The sequence below is a fragment of the Pleurodeles waltl genome, chromosome 6, assembly GCF_031143425.1.
Source record: "Pleurodeles waltl isolate 20211129_DDA chromosome 6, aPleWal1.hap1.20221129, whole genome shotgun sequence".
Taxonomy (NCBI): Eukaryota; Metazoa; Chordata; class Amphibia; order Caudata; family Salamandridae; genus Pleurodeles; species Pleurodeles waltl.
This window is the reverse complement of record NC_090445.1, coordinates 1,368,481,820-1,368,500,893: the sequence shown is the minus strand read 5'-3', so window position 1 is coordinate 1,368,500,893 and position 19,074 is coordinate 1,368,481,820. Positions and strand designations below refer to the sequence as shown.

Sequence of the window (19,074 nt, the reverse complement as noted above, 5' to 3'; positions counted from 1 at the left end):
AGTATAAAACTGTGCGGGGTAAAACCGACGGAACGTACAAGTGACTAACATCGGAAAGGACATCACACTATCCCTCTGAAACAATCACTGAGCTTGAGCGCGACTATTGTGCCTTGACGTAACCAATCCAAAACCGCGGTGTGCCGTGCCTTAGACAGAAAAGCCAATGAACAGGGAAGATTCGTTTAGCCTATCGCAGGAAAGTATCTCGACCCAATCCAAGGACATCACGCTTTTTTGTTACTAACAGGATCTGCGTATTCCTCCCTGATTGGTCGTGAGGACCTGGCTGAGTACCCTGAACTCTAGCTCTGCTCGCCGTAATTATATTGCGGAAGACCAGTCACCTTTTAAAGAAGCAGGAAGGGTTAACTGATCGGTTTCAAATGACTGGCTGTCTAGGGAATTGCTGGACAAGTCACCTCATCCCCATGCCCTTCCGTTTTCTTTTTCTGACCACTAATATGTGTTCAGCATGAGTGAAGGTCCTTTGGGAGAGCCTTTAAGCAAAAGAGCAAGGTTGGACATCACTGAGGTGGATGGGAAACCAAGAGCCCAGCGGCACGTTTCCCAAACTCTTCAGGACCAAGGATCCCAAAGGGGAACTGCTACTGCTGCAGGTAAAAAAAAAAAAAAAACAACAGTTAATGCCTAACCTTAAAGCCTTCTGCGAGTTTAAGTCACAGAGTAAATCAACACATTCCGGTGTCTGTTAGAGAACAAACCAAGAAAAGGTTTGATCTATGTTCTAACTTTAGAACCATAATAACTGGTTTATAAAACTTTAATTGCATTTATACTTATGTATCCCTTACTACACCCGAGGAGACCCTGAAGACCTTTACTTTGGGCAGCAAGCTGTGCCAGAACCGAAAGTCAGCTGTGATCATTAGTTAACGGTCTATGTGAGTTCATGCAGATGTTTGGGGCCATTAGTAGATGAGCTTGAAGAGATTATGTATTGTTAGGTTGCAGGTGTCAATACAATCAGGATTTGTAGAGCACAGCTAATCACCGCAACGGTATCCTGGTGCTTGGCTATTGCTGTTGAAAGTGGGATCAGTAGCAAAGCCAGGTCTTGAGTCCCTTTCTGAATTCTGGGTAAGAGGGTGAGGTTCGGAGGAGAAGGGGAAGGTCGTTGCATGAGCCGGCAGCAAGTTCAGCACCCTCCAGTGTTGCTTGGGTGCATGCAGGAGGTGTGAGGGACAGCGAGGGAGGTGGAGTGCAGGTGTCTGGAGGGTTGGTGGAATTTCAGGCAGTGGTTGATGTATGCTCGTCCTTGGTCGTGAAGGGTTTTGTCAGTGTGAATCAGCATCTTGATTTGGCATCTTTTGTGGATGGTTAGCCCGTAGAAGTTCTTGAGGTGGGACGTGATGTGGTTCTGTTTAGGGAGGTTGAGGATGATTCTGACAGCTCAGTTCTGAACCTTCAGCTGTTGGGTGGTGATTCCTATGTAGAGTGCGGCGTCATAGTCCCTGCTGGCTGGTGACAGTTTTCCTGGTGTTGATGGGGAGCCATCTCAAGATATTTTCTGAGCATGTGGGGGGGCATTGAAGCAGATGGAAGAGACTGCATTGATCTGGCATTTCATGGTGAGTTTTCTGTCCAGGATGATGTCAAGCTTGTGGGTGTGGTCTGTCGGTGTGTGTTCGAGTTTGAAGGGTCACTAGGAGTCGTCCCATGGGGAGGTGTTGCTCCCAAAGACCAGGACTTAGACTTTCCCGTGTTGTCTTTCAAGTAGTCGGTCTTCATCCAGTTGGCGGCACTTGTCATGCAGTTATGGAAGTTGGTCCTTGTGGTTGAGGTGCCTTCTGAATGCAAGAGGATGGGCTGGCTGTCGTCTGTGTATGATATGATGTTAAGGCCATGGGTTCTGACGAGGTTGGGCAAGGGTGTCATGCAAATATTGAACAGGGTGGGGCTGAGGGATGAGCCCTGAGGGATGCAGCAGATGATGCTTTTGGGGTCTGAGGTGAAAGGTGGTAGGTAGATTCTCTGGCATCTTCCCGTGAGGAAGGAGGCGATCCATTTGAGGGCATGTCCCTGGATCTTGATGTGGTGCAGTCTCTTGATCATGGTGTGGTGGGATACAGTATCGAATGCTGCTGAGAGGTCGAGGAGGATAATGGCCGTTGTTTCTCCCTGGTCGAAAATTGGTTCTGATGTATGACCTTCAAAGAAGGAGATGTTGTGGTCTTTGAATTTTGGCAATTTTTAGAAACAGTCATGGAGATTAAGGCAAACACATGTGACTTTGAGACAGCTTTGCTCAGAGAGGAAGTAAGTGGGGGATGGAAGAGAAGGAGTGAGCATAAAGAAAGATTGCTTATACAATAAGACATTTATAACATAGCTTACCATTCTATACAATAACAGAGCATACCATAATTTAAAATAGAATAGCAAACCATACAGTAAAATGACAAATCATACTATACCTCACTGTACTTTGACATCATACTATCCAATTAAGTCACCCTCACCTCCTTTTACCTCTGCAGACCCCTGAACCTTCAGATCACCTTCCTTTACTTCTGCAGACCCCTGAACACTCAAGCCACCATCACCTTCCTTTACCTCTACCCACCTATCAGCACTGGTCACCCTCAGCTCCCATTCCATCTACCCACAGCTGAGCCCTCAAGTCACCCCCATCCCCTTTTACCTATTCCCAACTCCTGAACCCCTAAGTCACACCTCCCCTTTTCTCTACCCACTCCACATCACCTCCCTTTACCACTAACCATCCCTAAATCATAAAATCACTTTTTAAAAATAACACAACAAGTACTAACCTGCATGGTAAATGTACAAATACTTACCTGCATGCTAAAGGTCCTGCATGGCAAAGGTTGCAATTTAAATGCTGTTTCCCCTCGGGCCAGACACAAATGTTTGGTGGCACTGTTGGTTGTTTTATGCCCTTCAGTATGTTTGGTAGGCACCTTTGTCTCTTTGACGGTCATCTACCTCCCTCCGCCCCCACATCCTATACTTTAGGTCTTGCCTGAGATGATGGGAGTGATTTTGCTTGCAAGATGTGTTCTTTACTTAGGGGACTTAGAGACCGCTCATTGCTCACCTTTGATTGGCTTCATCACCCTCATTTACTTGTTTCTCTTTGATCAGTAAATGCTAGCTTGATTTCCTTGGTTAGTACCTATTCTAGCATATGTCCCAATTACTGCTTGCCTTGCCGGGTGTCCTTACACTGCTCACCACTTTCAGAGGTACTTTTTTTCCGTCCTCTTCATCTCCCCTCCTGCATTGCTGCTTCCACCACCTCTCCCACGCTCCTTTTGTATTGTTACTTGTCTAGTCCTCCAGTCCTCTGTTTGTGCTTGCCTCCTCCTGTCCTGCCAGAAAAACAAGTATTGGCAAAGAGAATAGGTCGCGCATCTTTAATAGTTATTGGCTTTGCCAATGTGTTTTAACCATGTTGTACAGCAGCATGGCATGGAGTGGCATGGACTATAGTGCCACGGGGTAAGGTTGTGTGGCATGAAGTGGAGAGGTATGGGTTGGCGTGGAGTGGAGTAGTTTATGGTAGAGTAGAGTGAAGAAGAGTGGCATAGAGTGGCAGAGTGTAGTACTATGTGGAGTGGCATAAAGTGGAATGGCGTTGAGTCTAGTGGCATCAAGTGAAGTTGTGTGGAGCAGTACAGTTGTGAGTTTAAGTAACTAAAGCATCAATAGAAATGACAATTAGGGCAAAAGCAACATAAATACAAATCTGTATGCCAGTTTTAAAAGTAGGAAAGCACATTGCAGATCCCACATTTAGGAATAATACCAAAATACTTATGAAAAAAGTAGTGCTTTGCAAAAAAGATAAGGCAACACAAAGTTGATGAAGAACACATGTACTTGGTCCGTGCTCCAGGGAGGAGCTAAAAGGCAGGAAGCCTTTGGGGGAGCTAAGCAATCTAAAAATTGCAAATGAGTGGTAGTGAAAATAACTAACAGTATCCTGTGGACGGTTTCTAAGCCAACTGAATTATAAACAGTGTGATTTTATAATGGCCATCATCAGTGAATCAGTTAGCTAAAAGAAAGTCGCTCACATCTGTGAGTTGGGGCAACTTTGAACTTGTAAAGACAATCCGTATGAAACATTAATTATACACACAGATTTCTGTCAAAGGAGCATGAACCCCCGCTTAGTCAGGGCCCACTCTCAGTGACCTGGTGGCAAGGTAGGGGTGCCTATGGCAAGTTCTAGTGGGCACTGTTTGATTTTTGGTTTCACTAATAGTACTTACAATGCTGGACAATCCCCTGAAGTTCTTTAGGGGTCCTTATGTCTAAGGCAACATGGTGTCAGCGCCATAAATGGCAAATATGACCACTCGGTCCAGTGCTTAATCTGGGCAGGTATTGAGCAGTTTTGAAGACTGGGTTTATTTCACATCATCATATTTTCAACCGAAGCAAGATTGAGAAAATGGCAGGAAAAAGCAAAAGAATGACGAAGATAACTATATGAAATCGGCGACTGTGGGTGAAACCAGGGCTGAAAAGAATATTGAAGAGGGAACTAAAGAGATAGAAAGTGTGGTTTTACGTAAGAAAGAATCAAGAGCTGGCCTCAATACTAGTCTGCATCCCTGGCATCTGGCAGCGTCAGCGGCGGTTTTCTAAGGACAACTTTAGACCTTTGCACTTTTTTTTAACAAATCAAGCACCTCAGCGACTCAGGAGGTTTGCAAGTCGCCGCTCTCAGAACGATCAAGAAAGATGCACAGTTCTCAAAATGCCAATGAATTAAGAAAGTAACAACCAAGTCACAAAAGGTGACAGCAGCTGACACACAGGCTTTATATTGTCGTCTGTTTTATCAGCTGTTAGTCCTCCAGATAGGCATCCCAAAAAATAAACACCATGCGCTAGACAAGGTCTTCGGAGCTGGATGTAACGTTGTCGATAAATACTAAAAAGCTAGACAAAATGCTCCAAATAAAGTATTCAGATGTCATCTCGTTAACAAGACATGCACCTTAATTCATCTTATTTTAAATAGAGCGACCTCAAACCCTCGAGGTTTCAGAGAGATGCGCATAATAGAGCTCAGAGAACAACACATAAAAACTGATCGAAAATCACTAGGATGCAGAGCTCAGAATTAGAAACTATACTATTTACTATGACTCCAGAAATGGCTACAGTGCTCGAAATGAGACTTCCAAATTGTTACTCAGATTTCAAATGCAGTCTCCAGAGCTGAACACAGTACTACAGATGTGGCATTGAAATCTAAATGGAGCCTCCAGAACACTGTAGATGTCACTGTGCAGCAGGCGAGGCCTCCAAAACATGCATGAATGTTGGTCAGTGAGGGGCCCAAAATTGCACGCTTTTCTCCATGTGTACATACATAAAAGAATAGTTCATTAAGTAAGTATATGCGAACCATCCAAAACCGGATACAAAGCCAAAGCAAGATTGAGGCAAATGGCAGGAAAAATCATTGGGTCATTCCATGGGCACATAGGTAGGGATTTTGGAGTGTGGGATGCCTCAACTGCAAGGGAAACAAATTATTCCTGATTTGTCTTTCTACCCAGAGAGAGAAGAGAAACATCAATTTATCTGCCTGGAAGAATTCCCAAAGCCAGTTACGGGTGTTTGTCGAGGAGTCCTATGGAGAGACTTGTTATCCTGGGAAAGCTGTAGCTGATGTTATTATTGCAGAGATATATTTATTTAAAAACAATAAAGGGCTTTGTCACCTGCGTTAATATGACAACAACGTTCAAATAAAAGTTCGGACAGTAGTGATCTTGTTACATTAATATGCCTATCACAGAGTGTATCCAAAAGTAAACAGTTGTGCAAAACACCTAGCTGAGCTGGAAAGGTTGATCTGCAGCATAACTCTCAATTTCTGTTTATCCGCCAGAAAGCTGATTTTTGAGGGAGAGTGTAAAGTGTGTAGCTCAGCCCACTGGCAGAACCTTGGCAGTAGCTGTGTGTGAAGGAGGGGGTCCAGTAGCTGACTGGTGGACCCAGATGCTCTGTCTCGAGCATGTGATATGCAGCTTCTCACTTCCTTGCAGAGGGTGTGGTCTGGCGGCTAAATTGTGATGCCAGGACACCTAAGTTATGATTCTGTCTATGAAACGTAACTTTGTGTTTCTGGGCAAATAACTTTGTAGCAGTGCTGTTGGTCAGTTGTACACCATCTTACAAATTAGGCCTTATATCATGAGCTATATAAAAACTAAACATTTAGTGAACATTGTTCAAACAGGAAGGACAAGCAAATCGTACACCTAGACCTAATCTTAACAGGAGATGTTACTTCCTTTGAAGAGTTCTCTTTGGCTGAGGTTAGCAAGCCAGGTTTGCAGCAATCAAACAACAGCAGGGAGCTCGATAATCACACAATCTTCTCTTTTTCATCAAACACTCTTGTAAAAGTATAATAGGGGTATGGGCAAGCAACACCGGGCCATGAACAGAAAAAAATCCCCTCACTTTGAAGTCTGAGAAATAAAAGTAAATAGGCACCCTCGGAAAACAGCGTCCTACATTTGATCTCAGTCTTTGAATGCACAGCAAATGTAACGAGATAAGAACAAGATTTACAGGCCTATTTTCAGAGGAGCTCGGAGTGAGTGAAAATACGGGCGCTTATATGAAGTGTTCTTTCACAAAGAAAAAAGTAATTCTTAAAAGAATTCCAAAAATGGGAGCAGTGGATGGATTGCAGTAATTGGCCCATGCTCTCGTGGAGAAATAACTACAGGAAGAGATATGATGCATGCATTCCATGGGCAAATGGAGAAATGGAATATGAGAGAATTAAGGAGCCTGCAAATGGGAAGCTTGTGGGCGGGCTGAAGCCCACAAAGTATACACAACAATCTCTTCGAGCCAGAGCATGTACTGTCTATCCGAGATTTAAAAATCACCCAAAAGAAATCACAAGTGGGTGACAAGGTGCAACAGTGATACAAACGGTACTTCTCTTCCTGCTCTGCCTGTCCTTTTTGGTGCTGTCTTCATGCAGGGCCAAAACAGCAAACATCAGCTCAGGCGCAAGATAGTTAAACGTTTTTTGTTCTTTCTTTCATGTGTGGAACAGATCACTGCCCCTCGCTGTCAGCATTTGCCACATCATAGCGCTTTTTCCTCAATTTTCAGCCATGCTGCAGAATAGCTGTGCTCCGCTCAACATTGATAAAATAAATTGACAAAGTCAGCAGCTATCCACTGGGTGAGACTTATTGGCCTTGCTAATTGTTTTTTTTTTTTTTGCCTTTTAAATGTTTGCACAAGAATACCGAGGTGGAAGGTATATGTTAATCCAAATATATACAGCCCAATTAGTGTTTACATGGCTATTTCAAAGATGGCAATTATTCAAGAATTCATTTTTATTGGATATATATATATATAAAAAATAATAAAAGGTAGCACTTGCACACTCAGCACTCCAGGAAAAGCAAAATAAAGTTTAATACAACACAACGCGTTTCGGCTGTCCAAGCAGCCTTGGTCACGTGAGCTTGGACAGCCGAAACGCGTTGTGTTGTATTAAACTTTATTTTGCTTTTCCTGGAGTCCTGAGCGTGCCGGTTTCTTGCACCACCCCTCTTGGGTCCATTGAGTTCCTGTTCGAGCATCTGTTTTTTATATATATATATATATATATATATATATATATATATATATATATATATATATATATATATATATAATTTACAAGTACGGGGTGATTGGACAGCATGTCATTGCAACTTTACACTGTTCACAGAAACAACTCTTGTAAATTATCTAGATCACTAATGGAAGACAACAGCAGTGCAGAGAATACAACACTTTGTACATCTAGCACACCAACAACAAAACTTGATTTATATTTAACAGTTATGCCCAAATGAGGCACAACACATTCTGTTGTTGCATATTTCAACATTTTTGCAAAAATTTCACACCGATGCACATAATCTGTACAAAAAGCTGTGCTACAGATTCAGGATTCTGTGAAAGGGGACTCCTTCGTACAGTCAGGATTGTATAATGTTTATAGGTGCCCAGTGTTTGGGTTTAAAAATGTTGAAGCTTTTTTTAAAAACATTTTTTTGAGTAATGTTTGAATTCCTCTGGCACAAAAACATACAATTTTGACATAGTCCGCGTAGTGGTGGTGGCATCCTCTCCATGAGTTTGGCGGACCCGCAGAAGAACCTCCAAACTCGTAAAGAGCCTGACAGTCTTTTTAAAAAAAAGCAGAAACAAGATTACACCAGTCACTGGTAACATTGGAGGCAAGTCAGAAAAGATGAATGTTAAAAATCCAAGTGCTCTTTTCACTGAAAGTTCGGTATAGGAAAGGTCTTCGGTAAAGTTATATTTATTGACTTTAAATATGTATATAACTAACTTTTTTTTTTAAAAACATGTAAAAGAATGACTGTTTTCTCAATGAATTCAGGTGGATGAGTTCTGTGCAACAGTTCAGTAACTTGTTGAACACTTAAGTTGCATGTGATTCGAATCCGCTGCAGAGAATACCTGTGCAAAACTGTGGTCCTTCATTTTGTCAAGAGTTGCATGTGAGTGCTGATTATGTTTTGGTCAATAACGCAAGTGAGCTTTCTTTCTGTGGTAGTGGTTAGAATGGATAACCACAACATTCAGTGTGCTCAGTCACAGTTATCATGTAACTAAATCATGCTGTTAAAGCCCAGCAGGGTTATGCAAATCGAATTATATAAGAACCTTTTTAAAAATAAAAAGTGTGTAAACTTCAAAAATGGTGGTTCAATCAATGAGCATTATCTCCTTGGAACTGTAAAGTTATAGTCTGTATATACTGTGGGATAATTAAAATTAAGTCAGGTGTAGTCCCTTGTGGGCTGTAAATGGTTTGATGCATTTAAAATACAGACTGGCCATTTACCAAAACAATGTGGATCATCAGTGAGATATATGATATATTACCTAATTGCGGCCCCCACTAGGTAGGTATAGTTAGGACCATGTAACTAACCCAGAACGAAAAGGTAGTAAATGGCAGAGCATCGCACTTCCAGAGTGGTGTCCACAGTGGTAAGTATACAAAATAATACTGTATTTCTAGGTGCACGCGGCCCAGTGCCCTACTACCTGAAGGCACAGTATACTGTATAGGAGACCACACCACATATAATGAACATAAAAGACCACAGCACTCAACAATGTACAAAATAAGAAAGAGCAAGTGAAAGCTAACATGTAGCAGCTTTTGTTAATAAATCATTCAGTATTCATCTTAGTGTTCCAGGAGGTCGTTTATTCGGGTTGCTTTTCGTAAATCTAAAAGTACAGTCAAACAGGCACAGCCAACACGTGTTTCGTCACAACCGTGACTTCATCAAGGCTGTAGGAAATATACAGTGTCAAGTTTTAAATATGTACATGGATAATGGAAAGATAATCACAAAGTGTGTGTGTAGACATGACAAACCGAACTAGTGTGAAAGCATGAAATATCACTGTATTTTAAGTAGTAGTGAAGTTCCCTCCGATGGTGAAAATAAGAGAGTGGAGCCCAAATTGCAGAAACAGTATTGTGAGTAAAGAATAACCAAACTTATTCCTAAAATAAAATGAACTTGAGGTATTATTTATCAATGGTCACTATAACCGGTGGCTAGACAGAGTGCATTAAGGTGCTTAAATAGCAAAAAGTGAAAAGATGGAATTGAAAAGTAGAAAAGCCTACCTGTAAGGGCAATGTAAGGTAGGAATGTCACAAAAGGCAAGTATCAGTAGCACCTTGAGGAGAGAGAGAGAGAGAGAAGAGGAGGAGAATGAGGAGTAATCCGAATAAACGACCTCCTGGAACACCAAAATGAATACTGAATGATTTATTAACAAAAGCTGCTACATGTTAGCTTTCACTTGCACTTTCTTATTTTGTACGTTGTTGAGATATGTGGCCTCATGGCCGCTTCTCCTTCCTTATCAAGTTTCCCCCTATAAAGCAAAAAGGGTGCTTTATGAACCAAGAGCTATCTTTCTGCCAAATATGGTTTAGTTCCGTCCAGCGGCTCAGGCTGTACTTGTGTCTAAAAATTTCTATGGAAATTGCATTGTGGAACCCCCGTTTTTCTCAGCTCCTGCTCGACGAATCACCCTGAAACTTTCAAAACAGCTGCTAAAGTGAGTGGGTACTAGTTTTGAAAGTTTCATAAAAATTCGTCAAGCAACACTAAAGTTATTGCCAAAACAAAAAAGCTTTTCCTATGGAAACTAGGTCCTAACTTAAACTATGTACTGGCGACCGACAGTAGGATGAATTTTATACAGAAAAGGACGAAATGCTTTGGCTGGGCTGATTCATTTTATAGATATCTTTTTAGTTTTTTTAAATAAACTTTGGATATGCAATAAAGAAGATTTATTTGATATTTGGATTGGTGGTGGGTCTGTTATAGTGCAGATGCTGAAATCTTGGATAAAGCTCCTCTCCTTAAGGACTTGCATTATGGAGTGATATGCTGATTAAACTAAGTTGATTCTGATTGAAGGATATATATTGATAGAGGTGTCAGCCTAGGTGTTCGACTCAGTTGGGACTAAATGTAAATTTAGCATTTACTTTAGATGACATATAATGAGTAACTCCTCTAGAATTATTTTGTGCTGATTAAGGGATTGGGTTTATAGGCAACTAAACCTGGTGCAGGAAGAGCACCACATCAATCAAAATCTACTTGGGGGGGTATGCACGATATAACAAAGCCATAATTTCTTTGTAGACAAAAAAAGTTACGGCGGTAGTTTATCGCAGCATGTGTTACTGCTCTTGGGTGGACAGCCTTGCAACCATGGTGAGTTGCTTTAAGCACCATCTTTGTTGGTGACAATTGGGCTCTGCCCAGGGTAGTATCTGGAGGAACAAGAAGCTCCCTGTGCTCAACCACAACTGGTTGCACCACACAGTGGTGTTTTCCCAGGCATAGCTAGACGTCCTCAAGAAGCCGTAGCACAACAGTGAGCTCCCCGGGACCGACCAGACACCTTGCACCTAATGAGGTTGTCCCCGGGTGCAGAGACGCCTCTAGAAAAAGGCCATGGTCCTGATATTCTGCAGCATACTCCAGGGAGTCAACAGAAGCCTTGCAAAGAAAGAGGCGAGGAGGGAAGTGGGGTGCAGGAAACTGCCTGTTATCCAGCAGAGGGTACTCTTGCCTTGGACCTACTGTCTGCCAACGGCTGGTCCTGTTTGCTATGAGCCCTCACAGATCCAGGCCATCGAATATCAGATTGTCAGCCTCCCAGGTGAATTTACCTGTAATGGCTGGTTCACCACAACTCACAATGTCAGACACAGCAGTGTTAAATAAAGGCACAGGATTGTGAAGGGTGATGCAGAATGTCAGGCATTAAGATGGGTGCTCATTTATAATGCATCCACTATGTTTACATGCTATGTCAGCCCCAGTTTTCTCGAATTTTTAGTATTTTAATCATCACCGTGCTTATTGATTGTTGTGCTGTGCTTGACCATCTCAGATCATTTAGAGTTGTTTGGCTGTGGTGCAGCTTGCAATTTTTGCTGGAGCATTATAGAAGGACTTTGATTGTTTGACCACTTTGTGTGGCTTGAGCGATTCAAAACCTGGGGCCAGATGTACCAAAGTATTTTACCCATTCTGTGTCTATGGGAAAAAGCTTTTGTACATATGGCCCCTGGTGTCTCTTCTTGGGTCCAGGCAGTGGTAATAAAATCACAGTTGTTGTGTTTTCTGTAAAAATCACTGGCACAGGGGGCGTGGCCTGCGACTGGTTGAGCTGCACGTATAGTGCGATGCTCCCGGGCCGTGAACTGGGCCCAACACATACATACTGCTAAATACGAGCTCAGAAGCCCCGAAAATCTGGGATGGGTGATCGGAGGTCAGCCGGGCCCGAACAGAACCGCTGCGCCACCACTTTGACGCGTGCTTTGCCTGGGATCGGCATGAGTGCTCCGCGGTTGCCGCGATACAAAATGGCGGCCGCGATCGAGCACTGAACACATCGCGCCTGTGGGCCTCAACACGCCACATACAGAGAGGAGCCCTGCGCGGTTTGCTGGGGTGCCACGGGGGAGCTGCCAACCTACCTACCGGCTGGAGGTGCGGCAGCGAGTCCCAGAGCCCGCACGGAACCTGAGCGGCACAGCAGCGAGAGGGGGAGACGCGGCGCTCCCGACACGCCGAGGCAGGACAGAGAGGCTCCCCCACGGCATACTCTCTACATACCAGGGGGCTTAACAGACTGTGGGTGCACCCTACTGCCCGGGTGCTACACCCGGCGAATATTGGAAGACTTGGGGCCCCACCATCGTGCGCCCCTATGGGGCCTTCATTGCCCGGGAACAGCAATTCCCCGCTGCAATTGTCCCGCTCGCGGAGGGGAGCGCTGCCACTGGAGACATACACACCCTCTGTTGCTTGAACCCCAGGCGGGACTCCTTGGCCTTTGCTCTACTTCCCAGTGTTCTCCCCCGACAGACAGCGCATTACCACATGTTGTGGGACACTCTCAAGGGTGTGGACCACGCAAGGCCGCTGCTACCTGGGAGAGACCCTCCTGAGTGAATGCTGAGACTGAGATCACACAGAGCTCAAATAAGATGGAGTTAGCGGATAAAGTTGCCTCTTACCCCTCTGGGCGAACACTTCCTGCATGCTGCGAGTTGCATTCTTATCGCGATGGTAAAGCCCAAAAGGCGCAATAGTCAGCCGCTTGAGGACTCCTTACTCACTGCAAACCCTCCCCGAACCTTCGCCACAGACTCACAAGTTGACCATGCCCAACTCGGGACAACTCTGGATACAGTAATGCACGCCATTAAAGAATCCCGTGAAGCACTGGAACGTAAAATCGACGGCCTTGCCGCAGATCTCTCCCTATTGTGCGACGACCACCGTAAATTAAAGGAGACAGTAGAATCCCACGAGAGTACGCTGGCAGATGTCTCCACAGAACAGAAAGCTTCGACCTCAGAACTTATAGACTTAACAACCTGGATGAAAACACTTGAAGCGAGGGCTGAGGATGCTGAAAGTCGTGCCAGACGGAACAACATCCGACTGGTGGGGGTTCCGGAGGGGGCAGAATCAATCGCAGCTAACATGGAAACATTTCTGGAACAATGGCTCAAAGACACGGTAGCCCCGGAGGGCCTATTGGCAGTTTTCGCAGTTGTGAGAGCCCACAGGGTCCCCAGCAGACTCCCCCCACCGGAAACCAGACCACGACCAATAGTCGCCAAATTACTACACTATAAAGACAGAGACCATATACTGCTGCAGTCACGTCAACGGTGTGAGGTACTGATGGATGGCCAAAGGATTATGATATTTCCTGATTTCACTAAGGAGACTCAGGCACAGAGAGCATCCTACATAGCAGTTAAGCGTACCCTGCGTGAACATAGCATAAAATATGGCATGCTTTTCTCGGCTAAGCTCCGAGTGGAATACGATAACAAGACCCCACTTCTTCCTCGCCCCTCAGCTGGCTGAGGACTGGCTGGAATCTCTGGACATCACCAGCCGGGGTCTCCGCAATTGGACTTTCCGTACAACCGGGAGGAAACGCAGTAGATCTAAGAAAAATACCACAGAGATGGCCCCATCGCGACATCAATCGCTTAAGGAGATGCGAGATGTGGTGACACAGCAGCGGCGCTGAGTGGGGGAGAATTTCGTATGCGCCGGGCTCCCGATGCTGTGTCAGAGGCTGATTCAAGTTGCGAGCGTTCCTCAGTGTCGTCTTGGGACACTCTTATCAGCTTGCCGCCGGTAACGGCGGATGAACTTATATGATCCCAGGATGTGCCGCCCAGCGGTGTGACTCTGACTGTGCTCTTCTATCTATGAGGGATCTCTGTATGGCACCACAAGTGTCCCTGTTGGCCTGCCTTTCATGTGTATTTTCATGAGCTGCAAAATCCATATTGCTGGGCCCGGGGACTGGCCCGGGACACTGTCTCTTAGTTCCTGGCACACCTCCCTCCTATAGGACGTTGAGTATACTTAACATTGTTGTAATGGTTTGGACGGGGAGAGTTGTAGGTACCGGTCCTGGGGAGAGGGAGTTGAGAAGGGTATTAGTTTTCTTTGTTCTAGGGATACAGCAAGCACACCTAATTCATGATTTAAACTGTTCTCATATAAGCTTATTGCTCGGTAATTGTACATCCGCAGGTCGTAATAGGACAGCATTTCCATATCACCTCTACATGCCCCCTTAGATCATGGCCACTAAATATAAAATACTCACTTGGAATATTAGAGGTCTTAATAACCTGTCCAAGAGATACAAAATTCACAATTTTCTTAAACGGAGGGGGTGCACGTGGCTCTTTTACAAGAATCCCATTTACTGGCACCGGAGGTTAACGCACTGAAAAAACGATGAAGGGGGCAGATCTTCGCCACTGTTTACTCGGCGTTTGCAAGGGGAGTGCTGATCTGGATCCGACCAGGTGTACCTTTCCAGGCTCTCCACACACTAATTGATAAAGAGGGGAGGTATGTAGTGATTTCTGGTAGACTGGAGGGGAGGGAAGTAAACATTGCTGGACTTTACGCCCCAAATCACGACCAGGGGAAATTCCTAGATCGGTCATCGCTGGAAATAGATACACTCCTTACCGGTACTACTCTGCTTGGTGGTGATTTTAATTGTATAACTAATGTCGATACGGACAGGTCACACCCTCCGTTACCGCAATCCCCGATCCATAAATCTGCTTCGCAGTTTGCGAAGTGGCAGAGGCATTGGTGATTCACGGACTGTTGGGGAGGGCTTAACCCCCTTGAGAGAGATTATTCATATTACTCGACAGTCCATGATCTGCACGTCCGACTTGACACGTTTTTGGTGTCGCCTGATGTGCAGACCGAGGTGATGACGGCCGAGTATCTTGGCCGCACCACATCTGATCATAACCCCTTGTTGATCTCTTTGAGTTGGAGCGGCGAGAGACCGTTGGTCCCCGCGTGGCGCCTGAGAGCCGAATCTCTTGAAGACGAGGCTTTTAAGGCACTACTACATACACATATCACTGAATATTTTAGATGTAATACTGGAACTGCCTCATCTAGGTCCATTGAATGGGAATCCTTTAAAACAGTGATTAGGGGCTACTGTATTGGTGCTAATGTGGGAGTCCGCAAAACGCTGGAAACGGAGCTGAGTGATCTTGAGGATTCTCTTAGAGTTCTCGAGCGCAAACTCCTGGTACAGCCTGACCTATCAGCTCAACTAGATGAGACTAGGGCAAAAATAGTGGAAGCTAATATCCGATTGTCCCGCTTTGATTATGAGCAATTCTTAAATAGACAGCATGCCGAGGGCGATAAGGCAAGTGCCCTCCTAGCTTGGCTAGCCACACCGCCTCGGCAACAAACTGCAGTGGTCGAGCTGGAGGTAACTCCAGGTACCAAAGTGTATGGGCAGAAAGAGATCAACACTAGCTTCTGTACTTATTATTCTACGTTGTATGCCCCTCCCACCGAATTGTTAAGCGACAGCCAAATACGGGAGTTGGGGACCCTCGCTCTGCCTACCTTGGGGGCTGAGGACAGAGCGGTTGTGGCGACTCCTATAGCACTTACGGAAATCAAGGTAACAGTTCAGGATATGGCCAGGGGCAAGGTCCCGGGGGCAGATGGTCTACCATTGGAGTTTTATCTTACTTATCAGGATCTACTTGCTCCCCAACTCCGCATCTTATATGCGGAGGCATGGGATGCTAATAGCTTACCTCTATCTACTACAGAGGCTATAATGATACCACTACTGAAGCCCAATAAACCCCCAACGGATGTTCGTTCATACCGCCCACTATCTATGCTAAATTTAGATTATAAAATACTCAGCAGGGTCCTGGCTAATAGACTGCTGCCATATATGTCCTCGTTGATACACCAGGACCAATCCGGGTTTATCCCACAACGTAGCACTGCTCAAAATATTTGTCGATTGGTCTCAGTACTTCATGCCATGCCCTCTGACGCACCTAGTGCAACAATTGTCTCAATAGATATAGAGAAGGCCTTTGATAGCTTGCGTTGGGACTATCTGGAGCGAGTTATGTTGCAGATGGGACTTGGTGAAGGCTTTGTTAAGTGGATGAGGCTTCTTTACACGAACCCTGCGGCACGGGTGCGTACTGGTCGCACAGTGTCTACCCCTTTTGCTGTAGGCAGGGGTTCCAGGCAGGGCTGCCCTCTGTCGCCTCTACTCTTTGCGATAGCGGTTGAACCCCTTGCCCAATTAGCTAGATCCCGGAGGCTTTATGAAGGGATCACAATCAATGCCAGGACGCATCATATTGCACTATATGCGGACAACATGTTACTATTTCTTAAAAACTTGGACACTGATCTACCCGCGGCGATGATCATGTTGGATACATACGGTGCTGCCTCTGGACTCCGGATAAATTGGGGGAAGTCGTCCGTTTTTACGGCTTCCAAAGGCACCTCAAAGCCTGCAAACATTTGGGGTCTCCCATGGGCCCCGTCCACATTTAAATATTTAGGGATCAATATTTATCACTCCACTGTGGATTTAATGGAAGGGAATATAAGAAGCGCACTTCTGGGCATCAGAAATAGCATTATATTTTGGCAGACACTTCCACTCACGGTAACTGGGAGGGTTGCCCTACTTAAGATGATTATGTTGCCTAGAATGCTATACTACTTTTCAACTATTCCAATCGTAAAACCAAAAGTAGTATTTAAAGAAATAACTTCCATGCTCACAGGCTTTATCTGGGGACTCAGCAGACATAGGGTTGAATTACGCACGCTCCAGAGACCCATTACGGAGGGGGGTTTAGCCGTTCCAGATTTTGAATTTTATTACTGGGCGGGTCAACTTCAATGGCTGGCGAGCTTGCATAAAGAACTCCCGAAGGTAGAGGAATTGGGGACCCACCTTCACTGCCCCCGAGATAGAATTCTGGGTATACTACTAACTCCCAAAAAACAGAAACAGCCACTACCCATAGAATGGGAGTCCTTAAGACACTGCTGGGAACAGTACTTAAAGCGAACGGGAACTAAAGCTCCGTACTCACCGGGGGCCCACATACACTGCCTGATGTACATCGCGGGTGATCACACGAGGGGGGATATCGCTCGACTCAAGTCATCTCAGATCGCAACGATAGGGGCTCTTTATAACCACGGGAAGCTCTGTACATATGCAGAGCTGCAAGAAACGTTTCAGCTCCCACCGGGGCTGTTCTTACCTATAACGTAATATTCAGAACTGTTCGTAAACTATGGGAAATGGGATTAGTGGAACCTCCCCTTACATTCCACCTGTGACCTACTTTGCACCATTGGGGACCTGGGTAGACTGATATCAGGGATATATAACTCTCTACTGAACAGCGCATGCCTCCCCTTAGGTAAACTTCAAACTAAATGGCAGGAGGAATTGAACACCACGTTAGATGAAGCGCAGTGGACCAGAATTACCTCTCATATTTATACAGTTTCCAGGGATGCAAGGTTTAAATTGATAAACTTATATGTCTTTCATAGGGCCTATTTAACCCCCTACATAATATCGAAAATTTATGGTGTACATAATTCTTGTTGTCCTCGTTGCGCTGAAGTAGCAGTGGGACTGTTGCATATGCTTTGGAGTTGCCCTCAGGTGGAGGGGTACTGGTCGGAGATATTTGAGATGCTTTCTTCCTGCATAGACAGAACACTGCCCCGTTCTGCCATAGTGGCAGTTTTGGGGAACTTACCCCGGCCAGGGATGCATAAAATTGCTAATAAGTTCATTGACCTGGCCCTGATATCAGCCAGGAGAGAAATTACCTCGCACTGGAAAGATCCGAAGGGGCCACAAGTGCAGCGATGGAGAAACGCATTGGACAAATGGGCGGTGGTCGAGGGAGCGGTACTATTGAGAGAGGCTGTCAGGGGTCTAAGACCTAGAGACAGTGTTATGCAGTGGAATGTGATACTAGACGCCCTGAGGACACCAGACTGTTCCACCTCTGATGAAGAACCCACAGCCCCAGAACCGATCCTTGCGTAACCCCCTATATCATCGTGCAAGATGTTCTATGACGTGAAAGTACTGATGTATCTATGAGAACATGTCTAAGTAATTCTTCATATAATTGGTTGAATGTGCTGCGGGGGCGTGGGGGGTTTTCAGTTGATCGTGGAATTGTTAATTTGTATGATACAATTCTTGACGTGTTATCTTACAGTTATAAAGTAATAAAAGATATTTAAAAAAAAGAAAAAAAGTCACTGGCACAGGCTCTTTTTAGACATGGTAGAATATTGTTTTCTTACCTATTTGCTCTATCACAAATACTGAAACCTCTATTAACCAGCCAATAACCACTGATGTGGAGGCTGCAGAAGCTTGTCTATGTCTTGGCTGCTGTACATCCTGCAATAGATCAAATTGTGAATATTATGGAGTTGGAGGCTAATCATTTACTGAGACCTATATCACTGAACCTTACACCTTATCAAATAGTCTGTATTGATTTTGTTTAATCCCTGAGTACTACACATGTTATTTAGCTTTAAAACACTTTATTTAAGGCTCTTTTAGTCAAAGCCTAATCCTAATAATCATTCATTCTTTCTATATTTTCCTTTTCTTTCTGGCTCCCTCCACAGTCCAATGAAACTATATAGTAGTGGTTGAGCCCATATGAGCAAATCCGTAACTTGAAGGTGGACAGGACCCGATGTTGGAGCATGTCATAGATTGTAGGCGAGGGTTCCGGCCCAAAAGAAACCATTTATCTTATTGGGGAACATATTACTTTGTTATGAGGGTTTGTACAGCCAGAAGAGATGGGAGTGTCCTAGTGTTAAACTGGTGTGAGTTTATCTAAGCCCACTGCAGGTGGGGGAACTGTTCAAAGAGGTAGGTCATGAACTTATTGGGGAACTCAAGAATTGACAAGGAGGCTCTGATTTGTAGGTCGTTCCATGCTTCTGGAGTAATGTAGAAAAAAGCTTTTCCGCCGGATCTGGTTGTGCAGTTGAGTTGTATGTGTACAAGTAGGAATGTGGCTAAGCAAAT

General features: G+C 44.8%; 1 protein-coding gene across 3 annotated transcripts in view; it reads left to right on the top strand.

Annotated features, from left to right (window-relative positions):
- Positions 1–273: 273 nt before the first annotated feature.
- Positions 274–19,074, top strand: part of PARG (poly(ADP-ribose) glycohydrolase) — an 850,138-nt gene continuing 831,337 nt past the window's right edge. For 2 of the 3 annotated variants that reach the window (XM_069240666.1, XM_069240665.1), the window contains exon 1: positions 343–620. In XM_069240666.1, the coding sequence (XP_069096767.1) occupies positions 476–620 (145 nt within the window). In that variant the 5' untranslated portion in view covers positions 343–475. Of the gene's footprint in view, positions 621–19,074 lie in introns of all 3 variants that reach the window. The other variant, XM_069240664.1, reaches the window with a different exon arrangement.